The following is an 18,168-nucleotide window of genomic DNA, read 5'->3' as shown; positions in this document are numbered from 1 at the left end:
CTCCTAGGACTTGGGTAAACTTCGGAGAGTGATAACTACAATGTCCTCTTCACTCTCTTGCAACCAATAGCAAGCAACTGATCACAAATTTCCTGAATCCTATTCAGGTGAGCCTGGAGCAATGTTCGCTCATCCATGATAATAGAAAACAGTGTCTTCAAGAAGAAAGCTTTGCTTTTGTCAGAAGTTTGATGAAGATTTTTGAGATGTGCCCATATCTCGGCAGTTGTCTTATCGTATGGAATCTAAGAGAGTTGACATTAGCTACGGATAATTTGAGAAGCATCACCACCTCCTGATTATTCAGATCCCATGTATCCTGATTAGTACAAGGGGCAGTCGGATGCTGTGTAACACCCAGGACAATCTAATCAATATTCCAATATTCAAAAATTGCTACTTCCAAGTGCCATAATTCCGACCATTGAATTTTGAATTGCTCTCAAGCAAAATATTAGTCAAAGATGCCATAGAACATTTTTCAATGAAAAAGCGTGAAAATTTGTGAAGGCATGTACTTCGAGGCAAAAAATGGAAGACCAAAAAAATCTGAAGAGGTAACCAAAAGAGAGCTTGAAAAACCCAGAAAATATGTTGTCAGTTTTTGGATCTGCTGGCTTGAAAGTTGAGGCACCCAAAAAAAAAAAAAAACCCAATTGAGATCTCGAAAAACCCACCAAGAATCTCTAAAAAAATTGATCCAGTACAGAAAATTAGGGTTTTGAACAAAAACAGCCCTGCTGCAAAAAAAACCCACAAAAAATGGCGGAAATGTGCAGAACAAACAGACAACAGTTGCAAAAAAATGGTTGTAAGAAGCAGATATCACAAAAAATAATTTCAAAAAATATTGCTCTGATAATTTTGAACAAGAAATTATAATATTTTTCAAAAGAATTCAAAGAATTGGCTCTGATACCATATTACGAAGTAATTGGTAAATATTTGTTAATATTAACAGAGCCCGACAGGTCAATATATACAAAAGAATAAAACGATGTTTCCTTAGGAAACGGTCATAAAGAATACAAACATTCTATTCTAGCTAAAAGAAAGCTAAAGAAAGCTAACAGATAACTACAGACTATCTAATATTAGAAACATTCTAATATTTACAATAGATTACAAATAGATAACCATTAACTAATAATAGAAGCTAATCTATTATCGTTATAATATCATTTCTGAGAATTGTTCATTTTGATTGACAATAAGTTGATGTCAATCACAAAGAGGAATAATTTTGTGTGTTTGAACTCTATCTAAATATAGGCTTTATTTTGGTGGACTGGGTTGTTTCCCTCAGTGAGGAGAATTTTTCCCAAGATAACTTCTTGCGTTACCAGGTTGTTTGAGTTTTGCATTTCATTTCCATTGCAATTATATACTCCTAGTTGTGATTTCAACAGTAGCTGTTTTCTTTTATCTAGCTTGGCACGCGTGTCTATCATTTGATAAAAATACAGCAGGAATATTGGCAGAGCATTGAACAAATTATTCAAATAGTAAGGATGTGGATGGTCTGGATATTAAGTGATAGCACATGGTATGTACAATGCTAATACTAATAGTGCTTTAAAAGCTAAGCTGCAATGCAATAAATATATAATTTTGAGGAATAATTAAGATATAATTAAGAGGAATAATTTTGTGTGTTTGAACTCTATCTAAATATAGGCTTTATTTTGGTGGGCTGACGAGAATTTTTCCCAGGATAACTTCTTGCATTACCGGGTTGTTTGAGTTTTGCATTTCATTTCCATTGCAATTATATACTCCTAGTTGTGATTTCAACAGTAGTTGCTTTCTTTCATCTAGCTTGGCACGTGTGTCTATCATTTGATAAAAATACAGCAGGAACATTGGCAGAGCATTGAACAAAGTATTCAAATAGTAAGGATGTCGATGGTCTGGATATTAAGTGATAGCACATGGCATGTACAATGCTAATACTAATAGTGCTTTAAAAGCTAAGCTGCAATGCAATAAATATATAAATCCTCACTGAATTTTATATATTAAGTATACATGCTCTTTGATAATTGATTACAGATCTTGCAGATTACCTCCACATAAGGTCTTGTTTTCCTCTTCAACTTTGTTTTAAAATGATCTGTGTCAATCTTTCTTTGAGCTGACCCTGACTCTGTCCGTGACTTCTTTGTCTTCACAGCCCCAACCATATCCACATCTTTGGCATCTTGATCCATGTCATCTGTGCAAATGTGTTCGGTAGAAGATTAACAGAGAAAATAATTATAATTACTAAGCAAATATTGAGGATGATAGTCACTTTACATGAGGCAATTTTGTTTATTTATCATCATATTTATTCTTGACTGATATTTGAATTTACAATAACTATTGTTTATCCAAAAAAATTGATAAAATAGAGCAATATTTTCCTTAGCACACCAGACTTTCTACCTTCATCTGAAATTGATGGACTTTCATCATTAACACCCACAACATTAAAGTCTTCCATGTCATCTTCTTCCATTTCATAGTCTTCCACATACTCTATTTCAGGCTCCACCTCCTAATAAACAAAAGAATGTAGATAAGATTTTACTGAACAAAAAGCAGAATCAGCACTGTGGATCAGAATAATAGTCAAAAAACACAAAAGCAACTATACAAACCCAAAGCAATCGGGCATTTGGCCCACTGCAGCGATAACATAAAAAATATAACAAAATAGTGCTACAAACCTCCTCTGCATTGTCTTCTTCCTCACTAGCTGCCTGCATTTCCTCCATTTCTAGGACCTTTTCATATTCTTTGACAGGGAAATTGTATATGTCACCATAAGTGCCACTTTGTAACCTTTCTATTAGTTCTTTCTCGATGGCCTGGTCAAGATCCGAAATCATCAGCTAACTCATAAAAAGAGTGTAATAATATCCACATGAGAAAGAACAATGCAGATCTCCTACTCTATCTAGAACGGCTGCAATTTCAGCTTTTGCTTCTCTCCTTGCTTCTCTCTTCCTCTGCTTGGTAGGCATAGTCATGACTTTCTCCCTGAAAGACAAGAACCAAGAGGCATAAGGAACTACCACCATTTTTCACTAACCTGTACAAATAAGGTAATTAATTATATCTTAGAAGGTGAGAAAAATAATGAATGGTTATGTGCTGGAATGATATAAGGTATATCATATCAATTATCACGAGTACACTTAAGGTGGTCACTGAGTGGAAGATGATTTGACAGAAATTATTAGGAATAGCTCAATTACAGGGATTACTGTCAGTTTTGACCATAAATCGCTTATTATCCTTGTAAGTTGCAAGTGTGAAACAGAAAGCCAGAAACAAAATACCAAATAATATCACAGTGGAAATCTAAAATGGAAGACATGAAATATGGTTTTGAAGAAAAGATGACCAATACGGTTAGACTTACCAAGTGGAATCCAGTGCAAATCACCAAGATAGGCAAGCTACACCAAACTAAATCACTAGATATTCAAATATAAATTCTCATATAAAGGTTGGTAAACTATAGGATAAACAAACAAAAATCATTATAATAAGTTGTTGAACATTAATAAACTATATATTTAATTATTAATTCTGAAAGTTAACCACCAATGGTACAAGAATACATACATAGTAAATATGAGCGAATACAAGAATATTTTGGAACCATATAAAAACACTGCAGAAGTACTAAAGCATGGCAGAGATTACAAAAGTGATCCCTCACAATGATGTTATCATCTATGGGTTCCGAGAAAAATCAAAGATCTTCAATCACATTAACTCTGCCAGGCAATTCTCGAGATCTGCATTCCAACACATTTTAGCATATATTACTTCCTTTAATTTTGTATAAACTAGGCAGTATCAGTGATCACAAAAAGGAAAAGCAGTGTTCAATGTGGGACTCAAGAATTCACAGGCATCTAAGCATCACCCATTGATCCAGGCAGATCTGGAAGACCTCAAAAATTTCAGTCTCAAAATCCAACAAAACTAATGACATTGCATAGCTTTCTCTGGTATGATCCTAACACAGCTTGAGTCACATCAAAAGGAGCCCGTATGCAAAAGTTATGGCCAGTCAAAATTTGGTCAAGCAGGGAACTATGGCAAGTATTTTATCAAAATTTGATCATCCCAAAATCATAAGATTTTTCTGGAATTTGATTGTGTATGAATTTTTTACATCAACATTTCAGATCACACACAGTGATCCATCATCGGGATGAAGAAGAGTGCAAGAGAATTTGATTGATTGTGTATGAATTTTTAACATCAATATGGAAACTGGTACTTCACTGTGATCTTGTTTATAGCTCTAGAATCAGTGCACATTCTCCATTCTCCATTTTGCTTCTAGGTGTTAACACAACTAGAATTGCACATGGACTCAAACTTTATCCGATCAAACTTTTCTGCAACAATTCTTGAACTTGTCTATTCAATTCCTCATTCTCTACAGGTGTTAACCGATGAGGTGCTTTGTTAGGAAAACTAGCTCCTGGAACCAAATCCATACAATGACTAATACTTCTAATTGGTGGTAGACCGTCTAGTACATTATCAGAAATAATCTCTTGATATTCTGTCAACAACTTCTTGACTTCCATAGGTGTTTCATCTTCTAAATTTTGAACAGGATTATCAGGAACTAAAAAATAACAGACATCTTCCTTTTTCAAATCCCTTATGAACTGTCTTCCTCAAGTCAAACAAACTCTAATAGTAGTACAAATTCTCACCACTAGATGCTTCAATCAATGGCAACAAAACTTGCTTCATTCCATTAGCCACAATAGTATATCTATTCAATCTTCCATCATGTAAAGCTTGTCTATCAGATTGCCATGGTCTACGTAACAACATATGACAACAATCCATAGGCATAATATCACAGCAAACTCTGTCGTGGTAATTCCCAATTTTAAGTTTTACAAGACATTGTTCACTCACCACAAGCATGTACTCATCTCAAATCCATGAGATTTGATAGGGTTTAGGATGCTTCATCCTTCACAACTGCAACTTTGTAAACAAGTCCTCTGATGCCAAATTTTATAAACTTCCATTGTCAATGATTACTTTGCAACATTTTCCTACAACCTTGCATCTGGTTTCAAATAAGCCTTTCCTCAAAGGATCTTCCACAATACCTTCATTCCATAATATTCTTCTGACCATTAGATTTCCTCCATCCTTAGGTGTGTTCTTGAATCAGGTGAATCTTCCTTCACAAGTGCATTCCTACTATTGATACTGGTCTTCTTGTCTCCATTTGTACATTCAAATGGCCTATGTCCTCTTACACACTTGAAACAAGTACCCCTGAACCAATTCTTGTCTTCTCTCCTTTGACCATTATCTCTAGGGTAACTACCTCTTGAATAACTTCCTCTACCTCTTTATGAATGTTCTCCACTCCATTTACATTTTCATTTATCCTAATTTGCCTTACCTTGATCTAATCTGCCACTTTCTCCATAGGATCTACCTTTGTCTCTCAAAAATCTTCCACCTCTACCTCTTTGCCTTTGATCATGTCTTTGTTCAACTTGTCCTCTGTGTTTAATGCAAATTCATAGTCTTTTTCAATGGTGTCCATCTTGACCAAACTGATTCATCTTGGACAAAAGTCCTCAAACCATTCAAATACCTAGCAACCATCTCAATGTCATCATCCACATGTCCAAATTTGATATCTAACCTACAAAATTCCTCAGTATATTCCTTCACAAAACTATCCTTTTGTTTCAAATTTTGCATTCTCCTTAGCAGGTTAACTTGATAATCACCAGGCAGAAATTTACCTTTCAACTTGTTTATCATCTTTTCTCATACCTTGATTTTTTCTTTATCTCTCCTTTGCCGATCAATCTGCAAATGTTCCCACCACAAGGATGCATGTCCCTTCAATTTAGTGGTCACAATCTTCACCTTGTCTGTTGATATGTTTTCAAAATCAAAATATTTCTCCATCTTAGAGATCCAATCCATCAACTCATCTAAATCCAGTTTTCTACTATATTCAAGAGGATTGAAGTGAGGTTTGGAGTTAATGCTTGTCAAAACTCTCAAGAACCTCTCTTCTCCTTGTTCTAGAATAGGTGTTGGCGCTACCCCTTCTTCTTACACTTCTTTTGCCTCATCTTTACTATCATCCTCAATAGGTTTCCGTCTTCTTTGGGCTATCTCAACAACTTTAAGCCTTGTGGAAATTTGGCTCAACATATCCATCACTCCATGATTTGTCTCTCTCCTGCCATAAACCATCTTTGCAACCCTCTACAATTGTAGGTTAGATCACAACTTGCCACCCTACAACCAAATCAACTAGGGCTTGCAAAGAAACCTACTCTAGTACCACCTGACGCAGTACCAAGGGTGGAGAATCCCAAAATGAGATGTCTAGACTTGCAGCAACACTCACGGAGGCAACAACAGAGAATTGAGAGGGATAAAATGCAGAACCAATCTTTTATTCACATAGGTACTTCATACATGTCGGGTTGTAAGGCCTTCCCAGTTATGGCCAATACAACAAGAACAACTCAATTCGCAAAATCTAGATGCCTAGCCTTCTACTATTTCTTTGCTATTTCATAACCACCAACTGCTCTATCTTTGTTGCCTACTCACAATCACAAACCCTAGATTTAAACATGAAGCCATCATAGGTCAGCATTCAAGATATTACATATCCATAAACAAACGTGTTTGAGCAATCGGCCTAGATCACAAATTATTACATCAATTAAAGAAACTTCTAGAAACAATTCATCCACCAAGTCAGCCACACACAAATCCACCTCGTGACCCATGCCAATCAGCCACATCAATCAAAAACTTTCATCGCAATCCACTATCAATAAACCGATGAATGCAACAAGGGAACCAATGACATGAAGAACAACCAGCAAGCACTACAATACCAGTGAAAAGAAGAATGACTGATGAACATACTAAACTAGTGACAACATGTTGAATCAATGAGATCGCAACCAAACAAACCAATGTAAATCAAAATGAAGTCTGATCAAGCAGATAAGAACTACAGAGAGTCCTTAACATCATTCCAAAGATAGCAACCAAAAACTCTCAAAGATGAATAACCATTGCAACAAGCTCTCTCTAGGAAACGGGAACAAAATGAAAACAAATGTTTTGGTTGATGCAAGATTTGCCAAGGAACCCAAGATGCTCCTACATCACTTTCTTAGGGCTATCGATATTCAAGGCATCACAAGGATGTCAAATTTTCAATTTCAAATCCTCAAAAATGTCATAGAGTATGTTGGCTACAAAATGTAGTCTATGTAGTGATAACTGTGGTCCATGTGTGCAAATTTGCAAGGAAGTTAATTGAGGGAGGTTATAGACATATTTGGTGGACTCTTGGTTGTGTGCATGACATAAATGATGCACTCAAGGGTATGGAAATTGATTGGATCAAAATGGTTGCTCAAATTAAAAGAGATGTGCAGATGATTATATGCAACCAACACACTTCACATGCACTCTTCAAGACCTTCTCTAAGAAGGAAACCTTGGAACCTGTAGAGATTAGATATGCATTGTATTTATTCTCTAGGAGAGGATGCTTGAAATGCAAGAGGCATTGCGACTAATGGTTATGATAGCAAAATGAAATCAATGAACTGAGTTCAAGACAAAGCAAAGGATGATGGTGAAGTATGTAGTGGAGAATGATGTTTTCTGGGATACTACAAAAATATTATATCTCCTTCTTTAATCAAAACTCAAACCTTCAAAGTGATCAAATATGGGGATGCCAATGTATTTATTCTTGGAGAGGTGTATTTTGTGCATAGATTTCTTCTTGACCAAATCAAGGTTGTGTGACAAAAGGACCCTCCATTTTGATTCTAAAACAAACATATTCAACCAAAAATTTATCCAAGATGGGAGAAACACTTCCTTGCACATGGCTACCTATACATTGAACCCAAAGTTATATGTGCAAAATCTTGGCAAAATTACATCCATACAAGATGTTGACATGAAGGTAGGGTTCATTAAGGCCATCCAAAAGATGTAAGATCCTAGAGAGACCAACATAATTCATACTAAGTGGACATAATTTACCTCTTAGGGGTTATTCTAAGGATGCCAAGGTGGATAGGGAAACAATGGTATGGGAAGGGAAACTATGGAACAGAAGGAACCAAATTTGTGATTGACTATGTGTGTTGACTTCTTTGAACATCTCTCTAGCCATTTGTTTGCTATCTCAAGTTTCTAGCCCTTTTACTGCTAAGAGGAAATGGTTACTTATAGCTCCATCCACTCCATTAAGAGGCACAAGTTTACCTCTAGGAGGGCATAGAAGCTTGTGGCCATACATAGTTCCCTGCATCTCACTGACCACAACATATTTACATATAAGGAGAATTGAGTATTACAATGGGATGTAGAGCCAAAGGAGCCAACACAAGTTGATGATGATGCTACACAAACAAGGTGGCAGGTATTTGTTTGGAGGAGATTGAGCATGTGGAGTCCAATAGTTCTATTAATGAGGAGTTTGGGGATGATTAGTGGCCTCATTTTACTCCTTTTGTTATTTTGAACATTTTTCATTGTACTCATCATAGTGAAATTTTAAGTATAGTACAAATTTCAAATTTGACATTCTTGTTGTTAATGTTCACTTCAAAATTTAAATATTTAATAGAATTATTGCAATGTGCTTTCAATTTTGAAGTTTATTGTTAAGTGATTTCACTAGTTTGCCAAAGTTTCATTTGTAATTATTATGCTTGTTCCTTATATATCTTTTTATAATGCTTTTTTCAAGTACTATAGTATTGCTACACAACTAGGGTGGTTTGTGTTAGTTTGAAGTAGCTTGAGCATATGGAGTCCAAAATTCTATTGATGAGGAGTATGGGGATGATTAAAGGTCCAACTTCGCTCCATTTGGTTATTCTGAATATTTGTCACTACAATCATCATCATGAAATTTTGAATATAATATAAATTTCAAATTTGACATTTTCATTGTCAATGTTCACCTCAAACTTTAAATGTTTGAGGCGATAATTTGACATGTGCTTACAGCTTTAAAGTTTATAGTTTAGTAGTTTTACAAGTTTATCAAAGTTTTATTTGTAATTCTTATACATATTCCTTATATACCTATTTATAACTATTTTTTCAAGAATTAATTATGTTTGTGTTGCCCCCCACCCCTTACTATTGAACCCCTATCATCCTGAAATTTAGACCCTCGATCTCCCCATCCCCAAACCCATCCCCTTGTCAAGAAACTATGAGGAACTAGAGGAGGAATAAGAGCGAGAAATTTATCGTTGCTTTTGTATTTGTGTGTTAGTATCTTATAAACAATCTACAAGGTTTTTTAGTTTTTTCTTCATTCAAATGATTTTTTATGTCTGGGGGCAAGCTCTTCTTGGATTCACCTAGGTTTGGCCCAACTTCATCCATAGTTATGCACATGTAAGTGGGTGCAAACCAAATATATCATTAGTTTTTCCTGGATTCGCCCAAGGTTCTACACATACCTATGGTTTTGGCCTAGGTAATCTAGGATGCACCCAAACTAAATGCAAGGTTTGGCTAGAACCCTAACCTAATCTAGACTAGGATCTATATCTAATCAACCTACAACATGGGTTCTAAGAAAACCCAACAATAAATATTTAGGATGGATCGTATATCCTGTTGGTAAACAGATTTGTCTTCGCGTAAAATGCTTACAAAAGGACTCAAAGATGCCTAGACTTGAAGACAAAATAGGACCAACAATTGGATCACATTGCAATGGAATTGTGCAAGCACCCTCTGAATTTTGCAGGGTAGAGCTCCCCGATTGGATATACAATGAATAAAGTTTAAAGAATGCTTTTAACCTGAAAGCGAAGGTTACCCGTACTATTCTTGAATAGGGGGCAAATTATTATAACTGAAATAGAAAGAAAAGACTCCCACATACGGCAATGGAGACACACAGTTCTTCCACCCGCACATGTACTTAGAAAGAAAGAGAAAGATTAAACAAAAAGGAACAGCCCCTGTAATAAATGAATACAGTAGTAGAATTTAATTCCATTACTCAGTCCCAATTCACAACTAAACCAAGAATGAGAACAATCTGAAGCACACAATCTTCGAAATGATAGAATCTTCGTTCAACCCAAAAATAATACTATTTCTGAATACTACTCATAATCAAAATATTTGCAGAAAACTAAAGAAGAAAACTAAATTAAAAAGAACATCTCTGATCTCCATCAAAAACTACCCAGCCCTAAACAATCTAATTCCCTTATGTGCAGCACACCGTTTACAGAAAAGAGTAACTTCCAAACTCTCCACACCCCAGAAAGAAGAAGCACGCTGGCTGCTCCTTTTTCAAAAAAAGAACCCCCTTTTTCTTCCCAAAACCTCTTCATAAATAGGGCTTCTTTTTGGCCTTCGGTTCCGATAATTGTTTCTCTAACTGAATCTTGAAAATCTTTATCATTTCCCCTTTACCTTTTAAACATCATAAGCATTGTTTTTGGTGCATGAACACATGACTCATAAAACAAGATGACATGTGGCCTATGATGTGGCAAGCAAAAACTTCATCTCATGATGACTTGAAGAATGTCTATGAAATGGGATCCACACCTGATTACTACTTATTTATTTTGGAATAAAGTGAAGCCCGACTTCACTGCTTGACTGTAACTTTCCTTCTATGCCGGTGGCTTAGAATTCTCGGGTTGGATTATATTGGGAGATAAACCTTCCTTTGTGTGTGAATTGCTATGTATCAAATGTTGGCAGGTCATATGGTAATGGCAATTCCATTGTTGTCTTGCAAATTTCATATGCTCGGTTTTCTATTTATTCACCTTTGCTAATGAATTGGTTCGAAAATACAACAAGAATTGGGGAGGCACGAATACTCTGATGCCTCTCCCATTCCTTTATCCCCCATGGCTGGTAGTGTATTTGATGCTACCAATATCCACAATAGGATTTGGGCCTTCCTGTATGTGTCAACTAGTATGTGTGTACAGCTCTATGGTCCAAGGTTGGCGGTCTTCGGTGTTTACCAAGGCATGAGCATATTGTCAAACTATTTATTCACCTTTGCTAATGAATTGGTTCGAAAATACAACAAGAATTGGGGAGGCACGGATACTCCGATGCCTCTCCCATTCCTTTATCCCCCGTGGCTGGTAGCGTATTTGATGTTGCCAATATCCACAATAGGATTCAAGCCTCCCTGTATGTGTCGACTAGTATGTGCGTACAGCTCTACAGTCCAAGGTTGGCGGTCTTCGGTGTTTACCAAGGCACGAGCATATTGTCAAACGGTTTGCAGCCAACCTCCTCACTTGCATCAATAAGAGGCTTATGTGGTTGGTGTCGCCAAAGGGTCACAGGGTTCATTTAGCAACCTTTGTTCCATTCTTATCATCAATCGAGCTTCCAAATCAACAATTATGAGATGGGTGGGGGCATCAGCATTCTACCAAACAGTTCATATGCGCTGCTGATGCCTTCACAAATGAGACCCGATGAAGCTTGATCCCTCGTCCCTCCACCAAAGTCATTAAGAATGGTGTGACTTTGCTTGAGTCGGCTTCAATTTCCTGTGTCTCCCTACATATGGCGGATTTCTAATAATGGTATCTCCATTATACCAATATGATACTCTATGTGCATCTTCTCCCATACACGATTTGCTAAACAGAGAGCATGGGGTGCAATGTTTAAAAGGATCTTCGATACACGTCCAGACATCATCTTGATGTCAGTTGGATTTCACATAATACTTTTGGGTGCCAAGCTCCAATTGCTTGTATGCCTCAATCACACTACTGAATATGATTGGCATCGTCAGATTGCCCATCTTGTAATTCATAAAGGTTGAGTTCGTAGAAATCAAGGGCCTCCCCTATTCATGATATGCCTTTGACTTGTTCACTATGCATTTAGTCAAACAGTTTGTATATATTCTCTATGCATCTTATATGTCTTACCCCAATTGAAGGCACATCAAAATCTCTGATTTGACTTCATCAACAAGGCCAATAAGCAGGTTCTATCCGTGATTAACTTATAGATCACTGAACTTGATGCCAATCTCAATGGCGATGACCAGGAATATGACGGGTCCATCGAGGTGCTTCATGATGGTGTAATATTTTGCATTTATAATCATGAGCGCCACGGAGCGTGTGCAAGCTATATGTTTCTTGAAAATACCAAATGGATGAGTGAATCGGGTTCAAAGATGTATCATTTGAACTTTCAATATTCCATTTAATCATTTGAGGTACAACCTTCTGCTTATGCTCACCGTCATCGGTAGTCTGGATCCTTTTGGCGTCATTTTCTATAAGCTTCCTTTGAGATTAGCTACAATTGATTTGGAAACACAGATCACCCATGTTGGTGACAGGATTGAGGTATTACTCTGGATCGATGGGGTATGAGCTCTTTATCCATTTCACACCCTTTCCATCGGATTCGGGGACCCGGAGCCTTATACCCAAATTTGCCTTGTTGAACCATGAACTATGGTTTTGATCTTGAACCCTGCACTTCACACTTATGAACTTTTCAATCATTATACATGAGGATCTGACAACGGTCTTGCACATTCTAGAAGCAATCATCTGTACACACCTGTTGTGCCACATCAAACCAATGAACCTTTTTGAAATGCACATTTGAACCTTCGAAACCAATGAACCACCGAACTTGTTCAACAGGTACAAAGTGGTTCAGAACCGCTTCAGACCTCTTGAACCTATTTGAACTTTAGCACATGCATTATGTGGTTCACTATTATGACAATCGATCTGAACATCACCTTCATGAAACAAGACTCTACAAAGTATTTTTCAATATGGATTAGGGGAGACTAAAGAGAAAAATATATATAAATATTGTCACGGGGACCAAGTTTCCAAGTTTGAAAATTGGGGTTAAGACACCATCTAACATATCCCGAACATGGTAAAATTGGAGAATACACTTGCTTTAGAAATATACATTAAAAACTTATAAAGTTGTTAGAACCATAAATTGCGATTTGAATGTAAATGAATAATAAATGAAAAATTAATTGCACATCCCATGGGAAACTGCAGCACAAATTTTGTTCATCTTTAGTCATCCTATTGTCTAATTTTAATTTTAGTGCATTTGTCTAATTTATGTCTTAGTGCATCAACTGAACTGTGTTACTCTTCATTGTGGAGATGGATTTAAGTTGGGATGCTTACCATTTTACGCATCTTCTTGTACGGGAATCATCAAACAACTAGATAATTTCAAAGCAAGGAATTTCAAATAAAACAGGCATATTGCTTTTTTACTGGAATATATCTTCACAACTATGTTCCCAACAACCATGTCAGAAATGAAAAAGATAAATACCTGACTTTTAAGGCAAGTTTCCTCCTACGTATTAAATATTGTGTCATCTTTGTCAGCCTCTGTTTGTTCTTGTGAACAAGAAATTTTGGCCAGTATTGCTGCCCCTCCACAGAAAAGGCAACTAATGAAAATGCATACTCCACTAGCCAAACAATTCTGCATTACTTTTGTTAATCATGATGAAATATAAGACAAAAATTCAAAAGAAGCAAGAATCTAACTGTGAAGTTCTAGATGAATTGCATAAAAAGATAAAATTCAGTAGATATTTAAAACATGCCACTGAATTGCCTTCTCATAAAGACATTTGAAATAGACACAATCTATCTGATAGGATGTGTACCAGAAATTTGTCTATTGTTTCCAGTGCTTTCTCGTAATTTCTTGGAAGTTTTACCCTTTCCCATAGTTTGTTTGGCATATGAGCTCTTTCAATCGACTTCATGTACAAATAGAGGACCCCTGCAAAAGAATGCAATACAACGCCCACACTATCCATCACAAGCTGATCAAAGGAATTCAATAGAAAATATGCAAACCAGGATACACAATATTGTCACAAACAACTTGGCTGATAGAATTGCAAACAGACCTCCAAGATACATTATGCAAATAAAATACAAATGATCAGAGTTACAGATAACGCAACATTCAAAAAGTAACGTAAGCAGGAATCATATTCAGAAATTTGAAAATTATGACAATTGATTGGTTCCATCCTGCTAGGCAAAATAGCCCTTGCAATAAAATTATAGCATATATTTAAATGGAAGCTCAGATCAGCAGTTTATCTCAAAGAGGCTTTGAATTTAAGGAAATTTCAAGAAATTTATGCTACTAACAATAACAAGAAAAGGATAGCCTTCAAAAACTAGGCACACAAACTCTAATATAATTCACAAACATATAACAACAATTCACAGATATATTCCGACTGAAATTTTGAATAGAATGAGCCCAAATGTTCAATCACCGGGGCTTTCAAACAGGGTCCCTGGGACACATCTCAGGAAACAGGATGAGGTGTTGACTGGCGATAAGATTCACAAATTATAATTATGATCAAATAGGACGGACCCAGGTGCAACAATCATTAAGGTTTTCATTGGGAGCCCTACATCCAAAGCTATAGGTGTGATCAAATCCACCGAACAAAACCAGAGCATGGGAGCTTTGACTGAAGAGCCTAAGTACAAGGTAGCAAGGTGAATTTAGAAAACCAGGGAAAACAAACAAGAAATGTATATTGTACCTTCATGTTCCCGAATAGTCGCATATCTGCTGTTGGCAAGTGGGCATGAGCTCCTATTACATAACCCAGTAACATTGTACTCGTTTCGGCAAAAATTTTGTGTTTGGGTTCTGTTTTTAAAAAAATACAACAATTGAGTAATCGCTACATCAATCAACCAAATTCTTGTGCCGACACAAATTCAGCTTAAAACAAGCGTCCACGAGAATAGTAACCAGATAGCTTCTGAAGGCCCTCGTAGTTATTTACTTTCTCAAAACAAGGAAAATCGAATTTATAGTCGTGTTGATGCTTAAAATTACTGGGCAAGCCTCTAAAACCATCCCCATTCTGACTTTTTTGAAAACATTAAAAATTCCCAGCTCTTAGCAAGCACAAAGAAAAGGGAGATATTACTACTCACTTGGCCATAAAGCTGCAGTGGTTGTGGCGAATGACCTGCCATATTACCTCGTCGTGCTGCATAGCAACTGCTGTCTAAAATTTCAAATATCTGAATATCCCTCCTATTCTTTACCGTAAACTACAAAGAATACTCCCCTGCCCTCAAATGTTTTTAAATGTATGCACAGTATCTCCGCCGCCTGGTTTCTCTCTGCACCGAGTGAGCGAAAGCAATTTCTGCTAATTAGTTCGCTCCCAAAATGAATTTTTTTTTGTTGCCAGATGATTAATATGGGAGACGTCTTAAACCTCAGAATATGGGAGAGGTCTAACAATGGTTCATGCTGCATATATTTTCAGTTAGTATTACATAGGTCATGTAAGCCACTTCTAATTTGACTCAAATAAATTTAAGAGAAATTAAAAGGATGTTATGGAAAAAAAAGTATATTAGGATTGAGGCTTTTATTTAAAAGACTTGACCAAATAAGCTTGTTATTCTTGTAAAAAATAGTGAAATGCTACATTTTAATATGTAATTATACGGTGGTGTTGTTTGTTATGTTCTTTTTGTACAATTAATTTTCAAGAAGACCAATAAGATTCTAGTAAGCATAAGGAAATTATAGATTGGGGTAGTTTTTTAAATAGAATGTTGAACTTCATTGGGTGTTGCAAAATTTGACTTGAGCAACGAATTTGAAAGCTGACTTAGACTCTATGAAAATGTTATATTACTATTTTTTATATACATATATAAGTGTATTCATGTTGGTTAACTAATTGTTCTTTGAAACAATATTAAATCCATACTCTATAACAGAATGGGGACAAAAATAATTAAAATAACACTTTATGAAAATGTTATATTAATATTTGTATATGCATAGGTTAACTAATTGATCTTTCAAAAAAAATTAAATTCATACTCTATAACACAATCAAGACCAAAAAAATTAAAAGATCACCTAGTTAAATGACAAAATGATTTCCTTCTAAATCTTTATCTTGAAGCTACAACACACTCTATTGAATGCATTTTCTTTTTTGTATTTAAATGATTTCAAGTATAGTTTTCACTAGAAAGTAATGAAGGAAGTAATGGTTGTTCATCACCATGAAACAATCATGATATAAGAAGTAACTCTTACAAAAGGATTAATCAAGGATCATTTTCACAAAACTTAAGTAGATTTATGAATAAAATATTCGTTCAAAGATAAGTGTATATGTATAGGATATCAATTAGAACATTTATGACAAATAAATTATAAAGAACCATATGATACCCATGTAAACATTTACACCGCAAAGCATACTTATGTTCAAAGTCTAAAATCAAACTTCCAAAACTAATATCATATCAAGAATTCATCCATCTAAAGTCTTTGTCTTGACTTTCCATCAATTACACAAAATTAGTTCTTTACAAGAACCATTACAAGAAAATGTAATACAGTTTATTAGAATGAAATATAAAAGATGATAATGATAATGAAAATGAAAAGTCACAATGCCACATTTGTATTTTATGGTTGAGTAGGTTGTTGTTTGGCTTGTTGTGTCTTATGATCATGCAATGCTTTGATGGTAGTTGTAATCTCACCATAGTTGTAAATGACCATGCTTTTATTCTCATAGCCCACAAAAGTTTTTCCAATCATGATTTTATTATCTTTATAAATGAATGTTTTATGATGGTTGATGTACCATATGATGATTGCATCTATCCTTGCAACCCCGTCGTGTTGATCATCTCCTTTGAATTAGAGTTATAATCTACCAATGATAATCGGGAACTTTGTCTTTAACTCCTCAATGGAAGCAGTGATCAAGTTGTCATTCATCATTAGTTGACATCAAATACCCTTAATCTCTCAATTACTTGGGAAATCATTTTGTTGATTTTTGTAATGTCCCTGGACTATCTCCATTTATTATATCAAGACTGCTCATCTAGATTAATAGATGTTTGTTATCAATTAAATATTTTGATTGAATTTTACATCCTTCAAATGTAGTCCTTCCTATCCTTTTTCTTCCCGCTTCTTCCCAATACTTATATGTTTTCACCCATGTGTCATGACGCTTCATGATTTAATAAATATTTTTGATAATAATTAATAATCATTTCTATTTACCATATTTGTTTATTAATAAATTATTTATTTATTTAGATTTAATATTATATCACAACAAATAATAATAGTCTTTGATTTGTATTATATCTTATGTATTACAACTGTATATTTTAGTTTGTTATTTATTTGACCTTATTATATTCAATATTATCTATTATCTTAGTAATATATTAGTATTTGTTCTTTAAGAATTATTATATCATTAAATATATTCTATATATAAATATATATAATTATTATAAGTATTTTATTTTATTTATCTATATTGTCATAGTTAGGGGACATGACAGTTGTTATAAGTATCTTTTTTTCTTCGTTGTAATTTTGTACAGACATTTGCATTTCCATCCCAATTTACGAATCGATAAGTTGCAAGGTGTGTTTTGTAAAGGAATTATTCCATTGGTGGCACCCACATCGATTCTCATATATATAATTTGTTTCGATAAACCTATGGTTTTATTATGTGTAGTTTCTTTCATTTTAGCCACAATAATTTTGGAAGATGTGTTGTTCCTTGCTAGTATTAACTCATTCTAGGATATGCTTAGATTATCTATGGACAAGACACCCCTAACCTGTAGCTTTTTAATCCAACTCTGTTTAACATGACCAAAATGGTTGTCTAATTACAATTGAGGTAATAACTATTTATTTTCATTTGAATTGGGATACAATAAAGATTTTGGAGGAATGGATGTTAGGATGACATTGGGCTTTAAAAAATCCTCAAACTGATTAGTCATGCTTTTACTGAACCCTTTTACTCTCCTCATCAATTTTGTTCTTTTGTGCCCTATCTTTTACTCTATTAATTAAAACTAAGAATATGTAGATATGCTTCTATGGTAGGGGTTCCTTGTCAATTTGATTAATATTGTTCAATCAATTATATTAGCCTAACTTGGCTCCTTTTGTGAGTTAGGGAAAGTAATTTCTTTAAATAGATTATTGAGATTATCATCCTCTATCCACCTAAAG

The 18,168-nt window shown here is 35.1% G+C and overlaps 1 protein-coding gene across 1 annotated transcript in view; it reads right to left on the bottom strand.

The window, feature by feature from the left end:
- The window catches only part of LOC149567094 (uncharacterized), a 35,781-nt gene extending 20,383 nt beyond the window's left edge, over nt 1-15,398 (bottom strand). The window contains exons 1-8 of the mRNA XM_089820309.1: nt 15,066-15,398; nt 14,663-14,772; nt 13,754-13,872; nt 13,411-13,508; nt 2,937-3,024; nt 2,712-2,852; nt 2,428-2,539; nt 2,067-2,215 (exon numbers count right to left, since the gene is read on the bottom strand). Coding sequence (XP_089676435.1) covers nt 2,067-2,215; nt 2,428-2,539; nt 2,712-2,852; nt 2,937-3,024; nt 13,411-13,508; nt 13,754-13,872; nt 14,663-14,772; nt 15,066-15,127 — 879 coding nt within the window. The 5' untranslated portion in view covers nt 15,128-15,398. The remainder of the gene's footprint in view (nt 1-2,066; nt 2,216-2,427; nt 2,540-2,711; nt 2,853-2,936; nt 3,025-13,410; nt 13,509-13,753; nt 13,873-14,662; nt 14,773-15,065) is intronic.
- Nucleotides 15,399-18,168: the final 2,770 nt, after the last annotated feature.

This window comes from Cupressus sempervirens, chromosome 3, assembly GCF_028749045.1.
Source record: "Cupressus sempervirens isolate cs-2001-9-10 chromosome 3, ASM2874904v1, whole genome shotgun sequence".
Classification (NCBI taxonomy): Eukaryota; Viridiplantae; Streptophyta; class Pinopsida; order Cupressales; family Cupressaceae; genus Cupressus; species Cupressus sempervirens.
This window is presented reverse-complemented; position numbering and strand designations above follow the sequence as displayed.